General features: G+C 49.9%; 1 protein-coding gene across 1 annotated transcript; it reads left to right on the plus strand.

Annotated features, from left to right (window-relative positions):
• Positions 1–5,024: 5,024 nt before the first annotated feature.
• LOC116653680 (uncharacterized) lies at positions 5,025–7,772 on the plus strand. Its single transcript, XM_085553338.1, has 2 exons — positions 5,025–5,839; positions 5,966–7,772. Exons 1-2 carry the CDS (start codon positions 5,461–5,463, stop codon positions 6,220–6,222), a joined length of 636 nt encoding a protein of 211 aa, XP_085409464.1. The 5' UTR covers positions 5,025–5,460; the 3' UTR covers positions 6,223–7,772.
• Positions 7,773–12,349: the final 4,577 nt, after the last annotated feature.

The following is a 12,349-nucleotide window of genomic DNA, read 5'->3' on the forward strand; positions in this document are numbered from 1 at the left end:
GCTCGCAGAGATACTCCTGTTTAAAGCACTGAGGTCTCCCCCGACGGCACACTTCGCCCCGAGATTCTGCCATATCTAGCACTACAAGCGCCGAGTTAAGGATTAGCCAAATCTTTGCATTCCTCACAAAGCTCTCTGATGCTCACTTTGCAGTTTACAAACACTGCGGCTCCCTCTGCATCCTCTAAGACAGGACCTGGATGGAATTCCCATTGTGAGAAACGCGTTCATTCCTCCAGTTCTGGCCAACGCAGCCACGTTTTCCTTTCTTTCTGCTCTTCCTCCCTTCTTTCCTCTCCCCGCTCTCCTCCCCACCTTCTGGTGTTGGTGTTTGGCTGGACAGCAATGGTACAAAATGTTCCTTGGGGTTTTATTTTGCCCTCTGTGCGATTTGAGCGATGTCGTGCCGCGTTGAGAAGTGTATCTTTTGTTAAATTTCACTTTGACCCAATCAGATTTGGATATATGTGTTGTAGATCTGTAAACAAACCAGAACAGAATAAACTACTTTGATTGGAGACATATTTTAACCATTCTGAGCCCTAACATTGTTTTCTATGGAAGTCCTCACACAAACTCTTAGAAGATCCATCCAGGAGTGACTGAAATGTTGTACAGTGCGGCAAGTAAGGCTGGACACTACTCATGAGATACACTTCCATAATGTTCTTTATATGTAGATACGTTTGTATCTCCAAACCCCTCCGTAACTGATGCACCACGACTGGAGAAGTCCATGCAGATCCTTTTGTGTGCTCTCCCTCCATGATGCATCTCACACTGCACAAGGCCTGGGCAGTTCCCTTCCTGGGGGGACACCCTGATGCAGCCCAACACACTGCTCCCAAGTGCTTCCCATCTTCCTGCTTGGGGCTGTTTGCAGAGCAGTGGCTGCTCTGCTTTACACCATCGGTTATTCACAAAGCTGTTCCCTGCCCCGGGGGAGGATGGGCTGACTTGCATAGTGTCACCCCACTGGCGCTGTCCCTGCACACACAGAGCCAGGCTTTGCACACAGGGTCTCCAGCAGGGAGGAGGAGGAGCATGTGTGGGGGGGTTTGCTGTGAATAAATTCACTTTCTTCTCCGTGGCTCTGGCAGAGGCATCTCGTTTGTAACACAGCAGAAGCCCATGATGATAACCTAATTATTAGAAGTAATGCTACTTTAGTGAGACCGCTGGCACTTTTACAATGTTTGTACAAGCATCAGCAATCTAGAGGAGAAAGACACTTTGGCATAGGCCACACTTATTCTTGGCCCATCGTTTAGAACTCATAAATTACAAAGGAGCTCCTTTCATGCTCAGGGGGAGCTCAGCTCCTTTGCAGCAGCATCTGATGCACTGAGCTCTGGTTACCCCTTAACTCACAACTCGGTGGCCGAGGCCAGCCCTGGGGCTCACATAGCCTTGCCTTTCTCTGCAGGCAGAGCCTTGGCACCCTGCTGCAGAGCTCACAGACTGAGCTGGAGCTGAGAGCTTCAGCAGCTCTAACTGGGGGACACCAGGTGTGCCAGGCTTCAGTGAGACTGTGCTCCTGAGCACGTGGGCTTTGCATTTCTGCTTGCTGGTTTCATCCGAGCAGTAGCCCACTCCTGTATGGGAAAATGCCACTTGTGTGGGGCTTGGCTAATAAAGCCAAATGCCCTCTGCACCAATATCAAGAGCACTGCAAACCTTCAGACCCAGTCCCCCCCAAGTGGCTGCAGCATGGGACCATGCCTGAATTGGGAACCCCATCAGCACTGACCAGAGGAGCCTGGCTTGCTGGGCACCAGCAGGGCAACTGGAGCTGCACTGCTGCAGGCAGGACTCACCTCTGGAGTCCCTGCACAATGCATCATGCCAGCCCTGTGGACCTGCCTGCAGGGAGGTCTGGGCACAGAAGGGAATTTGTTCAGGAAAAAAGACAGGGAAAGAAAAAGGGAATGGAAGCTGCTGAGCTGCTGCTGAGAGCTGGCTGGTGGCAGCTGGAAGGAACCCAGGCTGCCATTCTGTCCTGCCATGTGCCACATGGTGTGCCCAATGGAATGGCTGCCCACAGATCTGCTTGGGCTGTAGGCTGCTACAGCCCAGGAGAAACAAAGGCAGAGAGCAGACGGGCAGCACAAAGGGCCAGCACTGCCAGGATAACCAATGGCCACATGGCTGGTGGGGCACTGTGTGATGCTGCAGATCACGAAGGACTACCCCTGTTTCCAGACTGGAGTTCAAGCAGTCATTTCTGCGGACTGAATGCTGGCCGTGCATTGAGTGTGCTGTGGGCCTCTTGGGGAGCGGAGCTGGTAGGGAGGAGGGGGCTGGATCTGAGCGTTCATCAATCACAGCCCGCAGAGCTCTACACCACAGCCCTTCGTCCTCCATCAGCTCAGTGCAACTCGAGTAAAACCCTTTTGGCAGTGCCTGGGCTGGGGCTGGAGAGCTCCCAGTAACAGCTACCAGCTGACAGGACAAGACTGAGCCCCTAGGGCCTGTTTGCTTTTCCTTTATTTGCTGATGGTCAGTGCCTCTGAATGATCCATGTGTGTAACTTCTTCCTACAAAATTCATGGCCATAGGACAGCAAATGGGGAATGACACGGCACAGGGCCTGCGGGGAAATCCCTCTGCCAAGGGAGCCTTGTCAGGAGAGCATTTCCTCTTGGTGCTCACGCAGAGGATCCTGGTAGTGAATGACACACATTGGGAGAGCACAGCTCCCTGCTCCAGACTCACTGCACTGCCTGGGGTCAGCCTGGAATGGAGGCCCCATAGCAAGCAGGTGTTGATGGAAGAGGAAGGCACACCTTCCTCAGGAAGTGGTGCTCTGCCTGCCTGTGTGTACAATGGAACTGAGCCTGCTTGCCCACTGCGGCAGCAGTTTCCCCTCTTTGCCCTGGGGTCTCTGTACATCCCTGTTTTTAGCCACACACTAGAAAATAAACTTCCCAGAGATTTTCCTTCTGTAGCAGCCTTCCTCTGCAGGCCCTTTGATGGCTGGTCGCTGTGTGTATTCCAGGTGCAGGGATGGATACACATCCTCAGATATCCCAAGTGCTTTTCAGGGATCTGTATGTTTTTCTGTATGGATGCTTGCTCCAAGCAGCTCCAGGATCCAGCCTTGGAGGAGTTGGGGCTGCCACTGCCTCCAGTACATGCAGTGGCACAGGGCTGGCTGATCCCATTGCTCACCAAGAGGTCTGTGCCCCAGTAGCTTCCCTGGCTCGCAGTGTCACTGCTCTGCTGTCCCCTCTGACAGCCCTCATATTCTTCCCATGCTTCTTTCTCTTTTTTTTTCCTTTGCTCTTCAAACTTGCAGGAGCTCTTATCCAAAAGACCTCTTGCAAAAAAACATCTGCAGTCGCTCAGCTCCCCATCACCAGGACTTTAGCTCTGAGTACTGTGAAATCTGGGAGCTTAGAGAATTGCAGTTCGCTACTCAAAAGTCTACAGCAAAAGGAGACACTGTGCCTGTGTTCAGCAGTGGCTTCTGCTTTCCTCATCCCTGAGCAGCTGTGCAAAAACAAACAGTTAACAAATGAGAAACTCGGTAAGAGGATCCAGATGGGTGAATGGGAAGATCATAAGTTAGCATTAACATGGTCAGCCCGTGCTTTAGCATTTAGAACACAGCTTTAGGTGTAATCAGAGCAGTTGTGTTCTGCAAACAGAAGCCCTCCCCTGGAGCCAGCACTGTCTGCTTTGCCTCAATGGGAGCTTCTGTAGCAGCGGACACTGAAGGGGCAGACACTTTCCTACTGGACAGCTTTCTTTGCTAAAGAGGAAGCATGGTGTTTCCAGACCTATGCTTGGTCAGAAAATTACATTTTTACATCCTAACCTCTCTGCTTGCCATGTACATGCTGAGCAAGCTTCACCCAAAATTTAACCCCTCCCTCAACATTTAGGGTTTCTTAAGCAGGTATATTTGATTTAAACACTTTTAACTGACACCTGTGTCTCTTGAGCACGGTGGTGTAAGTGATAGCACGTTGTTAGTGCACCAGGGCAGCACAGCCCCTAGTTGTGCCTGTAGCTACAGGGCTCTGGGCTTACACCGAGGGCTCTGTTTGAAGATGCTCAGTTCTGAGTAAGCTGAAGCAGTAACGTGCCAGTCTTTGTTCTCACAGCAGATGGGCTGGATGTGCTGGGTAGAAAGCAGGGCTGTTAGAAAGCCTCACTGCTCTTCAGAGCCCATGTGCAGGGAGATGTCCCACGTGCAGAATGTTCCGGCTCCGAAGCAGTGCTACCAATGGGGCACGATGGTGGTGCAGCCGGGGTTAATCAGAGTCAAATCCCCATGGGCGGGAGCTGAGGCTGCCAGTGAAATGCTCTGATCACGTCCCTCCATGCTGCTCCTTTGCTGCCACCAGCCAGTTGTTGGGCTGCTGAGTAGGAGGCACTGGATGACAGGTGAAGGGGTTTTAATTTCATGCCTTTGTTAAGGATCAAAATATTTCTGTGGCAAGTTGCAACTTCTGCATTTCCCAGTTTTCCACAGCCACTTCCTAAAACTGAAAAAGTTTTAGGAGAAGGAGAAACTAATAATGCATAATGCAGCCCTTCCTTGTGTTCCTCATCTGTCCAGCCCCAGGTCGGCCGAGCTCATGCATGCTCTGCCTTCTGCCTTTCTGGACTGCGTTGGCACAACTTTCAGTTGTAGGAGTTGGATGAAACCCAACATCAATCAAGCAGAAGTTCAGGTAAGTCAGACTGATGGTCAGCCTCCCAAGCAGCCAGTCAGGGAACGGTGATCACTGTCGGAGCCCAGGGCTCACAGTCCCGCTTCCTTGCTATTCAGGGAGGAGAAAAGCAGGAGGATGAGCCGGAGGTTTGGCTGGGCAGCGCAACTGGCCGCACTCCCGTTCTGCTGCTCCGTGAGCTTCCCGTGCCAGCTGTGAGCGCTCAGTAAGCAACACTGAATTGCCAAGGGAAGAGTGAAAGCCCATTAGCACGGAGAGACCGGGGATTCACTTTGGAGAGCCCTCAGAGCACTTATCTGACGGAGAGAGGCCATTAAGCGTCGGGAGGTGCTGCATTTCCCCCCCGGGTGCGGACAGACGCGGGTGTTCCCCCAGGCCGGGAGGGGACAGAGACACAAATCCGGGCGGCGTGGAGGCGCGAGTTCCCCTCCAAACTCACGGCGAGCAGCTCGGAAGGCAGCGGCGGCTCCGGCGAGTGTGGGATCCCGAGCGGTCCCGGGAGAGCTAAGAAAAGAACGGCCACACGACTCCCGGCGCCGTCCTCTCCGTCCCAGGGCCAGGACGTCGTAGGGTCACGCCTGGGCGCTCTAAGTGCGCTGCCCCCGCATCGACCGCGGGCAGCAGGGAGCGGGCAGGCACCGGCGGCGCCCGGGATACCCGGTGCGGGTTGCCCCCATCGAGCTCCCATTGGCCGCGGGGCGGGACGTGCCTCCGCTCCGGCCCTATATCAGGGCAATATTGCCCCGTCGGGGGTGGGTGGGGTGTTATCCGCGCAGGCATGGACCTGGGCTTTTTCCCCATCGTCTTTCCGCCCGGGCTGTGTCACGGGACCCCGCGGTCCCCCTACCCCCGGCAGGGGCTCGAGGCCTTCCCGGCGCTGAGCACCCCGGCCAGCTCCGCGCATCCTCCGTCGGCTGCTTGCGTGGGGGCGGCGGGATGCGCGGCCGGCCCGTCTCCCGGCTGCCAGCAGTCCTGCGGGGCCGCCTGTCCGGGTGGGGATCCGCCGCGTCTCGCCGCGTCCCTCTGCCCCCGGAGCGGCCGCTCGACGTCGCCGGAGCCCGAACGGCCACGCTCCTGCCGTCCGACCCCAGGGGCGGCACCGGCGGAGCCCCGCGCCTTCGAGTGGATGCGGATGAAGCGGAGCACGCCAGGCAGAAGTGAGTGGGGCGGCGGGGCGCGGGCGGGGGTCACTCTCATTCCAGCTCCCCCTGCCCAGACCCCCGCCCCGACCTTCCGTGCCCCCGCCGAAGCGCGCTGTTCCTCGATGTTTTTCGCCGTTGCAGGCGGCGCGGCGTCCCCCGCCTACTCCCTGCGCACCAGCTTCAGCACCCGGCAGCTCACGGAGCTGGAGAAGGAGTTTCACTTCAGCCGCTACCTGTCGCGGGCCCGCCGCCTCGAGGTGGCCCGCTCTCTGCGCCTCCGCGACGCCCAGGTGAAGGTGTGGTTCCAGAACCGCCGCATGAAGCAGAAGAAACGCGAGCGGGAGGCGCTGCCCGGTCACACCGCAGCGCCCCGGGCAGCCCCGGGCGGCACCGCCTGAGCCCGCCGCCACGGCGCTCCTCGGGGATGCTGCGGGCGGCTCCGCTCTCTTCGTACCGCCGCTGCTCGACACCCGTTGTATTAATGAGGGTAATCGGGGAGAGCGGCCGCTCCGAAGTGCCGCTGTTCAACTTCGTCGTTTCGCGAGGGGATAGAAGAGCCAGAAGAGAGCCTCAAAAAGACGAGGCCGAGCCGGAGCTGGGGGCGGGCAGGACCGCAGCCCCTGGACCGGGCTCCCCGGGGCCGTTCCCGGCTGGGGCCATAGCCCTGCCCCGCCGCCTCCCTGAGCCGCGCCCGGTGCCCCGGCCGGTCTGGGGAGCAGCGGTGGCCGGTCCCGCTGACTGCCGTCGGGGCGGGGGTGTAGGCAGAGGTCGTGCGGAGCAGGGGTGGAAACCCCAGCAGGGCAAAGTAGAACAGGACAATGCTCCCTCGCAAGAAAAGAAGGGATGTATACCGTTAGCAAGTGTAGCAGAAATCCCTTTTAAGAAAAGTACCCTCGTATACCTCCCTTCCTGTGCAAAACTGCTATAAAGTCAGCTTACTTGTACTCATCCCTCACTAGTTCCCATCACCTTTTGTGACGCAGATGATTTAGTCCAAAATCTGTGAAGGAAACCCTGAACAAATGGTCCATCAGGAGAAAGACGGCCCGCTCTGCTGCTTCCCAGTGTGTGGGCAATGACAGCAAAGAGCCCCTCATGGCACTAGGGCTCTCCCAGGCCTTACTGTATGTAAGTTTTAATACAAGTACCATACTAAGCCTGTTCACAAATGCTACAAGCCATTAAAGCACATAAAGATGCTTGGGTTTGACTGCAGACCTCTCTGTCAGTGAGACCACAATAGTTCCTGGGTCTCTCCCCCAGAGAACCAGTCCTAAAGTAGTGACAATCCCTGCTACTCCACCAAAGTACAACATTCACCAACTATCTTCACTTCTCCAGATCTCATCTTTGCCAGAGGTGAAATATTATCAAAGTGGACACAGAAGCTGGATTCTGAGGCTTTTCCAGCATTTAGCTGCTGACAGGGAAAGTATAAAGACGACGCAGATAGGGATGCCACCTGGATTTAAGGGACAAAAGGACTTGAGAGTTTGCTTTGGATTTCACTCAGGTGAAAGAAAAACATAGCACTGGGAGAGGGAACTCCAGGACCTGCAAGTGTAGATCCACACCTGGAAAACAGCCCCAGCTACCAGCAGCTGCTGGGATTCCTGTTCTGGTTACACACCAGATCCTGGGCAGAGGCTCACAGCCGTACTTGCACACAGACTTTTAGGTTCTGTGCACAGTGTTACAGCTCACTTCCAAAGAGCTGATGAACTTCACAGGTTAAAAAAACATCAGAAACTCCCAGGGCAGAGCTGCCCATATGAAATCTGTACCAAAATACAAACCTCTAAAATAAAGGGTGGGCAGTTCCTTGTTAAAGCACAGACCCCAAACAAGCTTTTATTCAGCTCATCATCTATTAAAAAAATAGGAAACAGTATTTCTGCCAACTGTTTTTGAGAAGAAGCTATTTAGAATAAAGCAAGAGATGGTAAAATGCCTGGAAATTATTTCTTTTTTCATGTAATTATTAAAAGCAACTCGATTACAAACCAGTCCATTCAGTTCCTCTTCAGATACATTTTACACCAAATCCATTGTTAGTGGTTTAAAAAACACAACAAATATACACACAACAGGATCGCCTCAAGCTTTCTAACAGCATCTGGTTCACACACAAACTTCAGACAACAGCTGTGTTTTCAGTTGCTTCCAAATGTGTCACACGTCCATGGGGCTGCTGCTTTGTCAGCCCGCTATTTTCTTAATGATTCTGACATTTGTGCTGGTCACTTCCAGCCTGAGGAATGTTTTCCACATTGGCGGCACGTTCCTGCACTCCCAAAACAGGCAGAAAGGCTCTCATTGGTTTCAGTGGTGCTGAATCAGGCCGTTAGACCACACAAAGACTTTCATAAAGAGTGTTTCCATGCCGTACATTTTCCCAACTAAATAAATACACATGCCAGCCTTGTAGTTCCGCACAGTTCTGCATCAAAGTGGCACACAGCCTGAATATATGGAGATTTACTTGCAAATTAAGACAAAACCTTACAAGCATTTTATGGCTGTCTGAATCATTTTGCTGGTCTGAACACAGCCATGTCCTGTTTTTAAAACCGGTACTTAGTATTAAGTGTAATTTCTGCTCACTAAACAGGGACAGCTTAACGGCACCTCTCTTCCTCACAACCAGTTTTTACTGTATAAGCTATTACTCCTTTGCACTGTTATGTCAGCAAGATACCCAGAGGAAAGAGGTAACGCGAGTCATGTGCCAGTTCCTGAATAATTAAATAAAAATGCCTGTGATATACATGGGTGCACACAGGAGACAAATAAGCAATAGATAAGGTCTAAGATTCACTCATTTAATGTCCCAAGAGTTGCATCTCACACATTCCATTTGATGCCTTACAGTTGGAAGTGGGATTTAGGTTCCGCAGATAGAAGTAAGAGCACGGCTGTAATTCTCACCAGAGGCAGAACAAAATATTCCAGACTTCCCTCAGTAAACACCTTCCACCATATAATATTTCCATGAGTTGTGGTATATTATTTCCTGGCCTTATTTTCCCTCCAACAACATTAAAAACAACAAAGAGATCGTTCTATTTCAGCCTAATATTAACTTTTGCCTACCGACCATTGCTCAATGAGCCACAGGCTACCAAGGGGATATGAGCAATATATACATATATACACACACACACACATATATGTTTTAAACATGTTCCCATTTTGCTTGAAATGGAACAATTGATTTGGAAAGCTTCCAAGGAGAGAGAGGGAAAAAAAAGCTGTTAAATTACCACTCCTATATATGAACCTGTAGAGTGGATATCCTTTGGCTAGGTAAGTGATAACAGACTATCACACCTCTTTGAGAGCTGAACTCAGGCCAGGAGCCAGGCTCATTTTGGTATCTGGCTGCTGATGTAGAACTGAGTGAACAAGCAATCACGTGCAAACCTGGCATGGGGAGCACTTCGCCGAGGGTCAAACCCACCACTCTGGTTTATGGCATCAGCTGCACATACAAGTTTATTTTGAGCATCAAAGACACAACAGTAAGCCAGAAAATACAAACAGGCAGCCCACTCACCACAATTTAATCTCATTTTAAATGTGTGCCATTTCCTCCATTTATTGGTAAAACCTGGAACAATGGCTTACACATAAAACAGTGCAGATTATTAGCAGAGTAAACCGGGCTATTACTTTTAAGAAAAATATTTGGGGGCAAAATTGCAAAATGGAAAGGCTTCCTTGTAGGTCCAACCATTTGTCTCTAACAGCTCATAAATCATGCTTGTGATTTGTCCTGGACTGCTCCATTGGCTTAAATTCCAGTGAGCCCTAAGAACAGTTGCAAATCCCTGATGGCCAGGGAGACAGAGGTGTGGAGAGAAACCTCTAGTAAGACATGATTGGTACCAGGTTAGCATTAAAAGGTGACTGAAGTTTATGGGAAACTCATTCTATTGGCAATATACATCCCCATATATGTATGTGACTAGCTCAAGCATTATTTCTTATTACTTTTCCTAATTTCACTGAGCTAGTGGAGCCTTCAGCCAGGAGAAGGAACCCCCAATGAAAGAAAGAAGTGAACCAAGTCAGCAATCATTTTGTCCCCTAGGATAATAGTGCCTGTTAGTCAACACTCCCTACAAAGCGTCCCTGGAATAATTCTGGGCAATATATAGGAAAATACACTTGCCACACATGCTTTACTGTATTTTATTTTTATCCAGAAGTTGTTTGTTGTTCTTGAGCACCAGCCAAATGAACCAAATAACCCTTATCTGGGCAACACTTAAGCCTTCCTTGGCTTACACTGGCACCTGGATAGAGTGATGAGAACTGAGGTACTGCCCTAAGAACAACTTGTTCCTCTGTGCTGAAAGAATCAGGCCATGGGCTCACAGAAAAGCTTTTTATCAACAATCTTTTTTCTTGTGTTTTTGTTTCCCTGGTGATTAACAGATTGAGAAACTGTAAGCAAATACATGAACAAATACAACTCATATTGGTCTACCAGTCTTCATACTACTGAGGAAACATGTCTTTTAACTACCCTTCCATAATGTTACAAATAATAAAACAAAAGAAATCTCACTTGATCCTGGAGACTGGGGCACTTCTAGTTGGGGTGATACTCAGGCTATCTGGCCCCTGGTCTCACAAGGACATGCCCAGCAAATGAGGATATACCTGTCAGGGCGCTCACATTCCTGCAGCTCTGTGGAGAGCAAAGCCCCTCAAGAATGGCTCGACTGACCTGCTCTTGCTGTGCACATTGGATCAGGGTAGCTGCTTCTGCTGAGGGGAAGGAGCCATCCATTCTGCCCCTGCAGCCTATGAAAGATAGCTGCATCCCAGTAATATGATTTTTGTGACATTAGTGTAGGAGCAGAGCCTGAGAGTTAAGGCTTCCCAGCCATTACTCTTCATCTTGACTGTTGCACAACACTAAATCTGCATTCCTAATGTCTCTTTTTATGTTCCTTTAACAAGTAAACTAGATTAAACACAATAAAGTTTAGAGTGGTACTTGAGAACAGATAAAAATCCCACTAAATTTCTTAATGGCTACTCAAGATCAGATTTCATCCAGTTACTGCTCAGATAGTGGACACTGCCTTTACTCCTGGCACTCACTAGTATCACATCTATATGTTAAACATAGACATGCAAATAATGATTTAAAAAAACAACACATTTATGGACACATAAATTATACCATTTACATGGAGGCATTTGCTTTAACACCCCAGTGTATAAAATCCAAAGACAACTATCCAGCAGTGTTAATAGCCTGCCAATAAAGCCAATCTACCTCTTTAATAACTCACTTGACTGCACGTGTGTGGATGCACAATGGCAGTGGGTTATCACACCTATTTACTGATGCTGGAGAAACCAGACCCCAAAACACCATGTTCATAACATAGCAACATCCTATACTAAAACCAAGATTTTTTTTAAAGTCTTATAACTTTAATCAGTATTGTGACTTTCACTTTAATGTAAGCTGGCAGCCAGTTAAAAAAAAACAGTACAGGACTGTTGAACACCCTCAAAGTCACGTCTCACTCAAGACATGGACCACCTGGTGCTCCTGGTTGCTTTTCAGAAATGGTATTAAGTAGATTGACTAATCTGATTTGAGAAGTCACAAGTATGAATTGTTATAACAAGAGCCACACGAGAAAAGAGCCATCACAACTCTGGGGATAATCACAAACATGATAAAAATAAACGCATTGCATCCTGTCTGCATGTTGTCAGTGCTATCTACTTTGCTGTTGCGTCATCTGTGATCTCACCTACCCCGGAGTCATGCTTTCAAAGTATGGCTCTGCCCTTTTCCTTTGATGACTTCCTCCTAAATTTAAAGCCCATTGGATTTAATAAAGTAGCGATGGCATATCTGGATGTTGTCAGCAGCAGTCACATCCAGACTGGGACACCTGGATTTGTAGTCACCACCAGCCTGCAATTCATTTCCTAAAACCTATTGTACGGTAAGTGAATAAGAGAGAAGCATAAATGAACCCAGGGCTGACACTGCCTAGGTCAACAACTGCAATCCACAAACTCAGAGTGCCACCAAAATGTGCTCTGCTTTTTAAGACTGCACATCAGCTCTGCAAAGAGGAGGTCCCCCTTCATTTAACACATACAATCTTCCAGGGAGGAGGCACTGTGGCTGAGCCAGTGATTTCACTTCTGGAAGACTTGGGCTTCATTGCTTCTGAAGGCACATTTCTGCTTTAGAATTACTACGGGGATCTAGAACTGAATAAGCCAAACATGGTTATTAAAAAAAAAACCCAAAACTATCCAGTTCTAAAGACCTATTTGTTATTTAGTAAGATTTCACTGTGGGAAAGCCAGTGCTAGCACTTTTATTCTGCAGAAGTCTGAACAGAAACAAACTGAATACTGCCACCGTAATGATTCTAACCACCTTCTTATAGAAGCAATCATTAAAGCGCCCTGACCTTCCACCATGCATTGCTCTCAAGAAGCTCCACTTGAAGAGGAGCTTTAATGAAGAGGAGTCAG

This window comes from Coturnix japonica, chromosome 7 (genome assembly GCF_054131305.1).
Source record: "Coturnix japonica strain WE chromosome 7, WE-NBRP24, whole genome shotgun sequence".
Classification (NCBI taxonomy): Eukaryota; Metazoa; Chordata; class Aves; order Galliformes; family Phasianidae; genus Coturnix; species Coturnix japonica.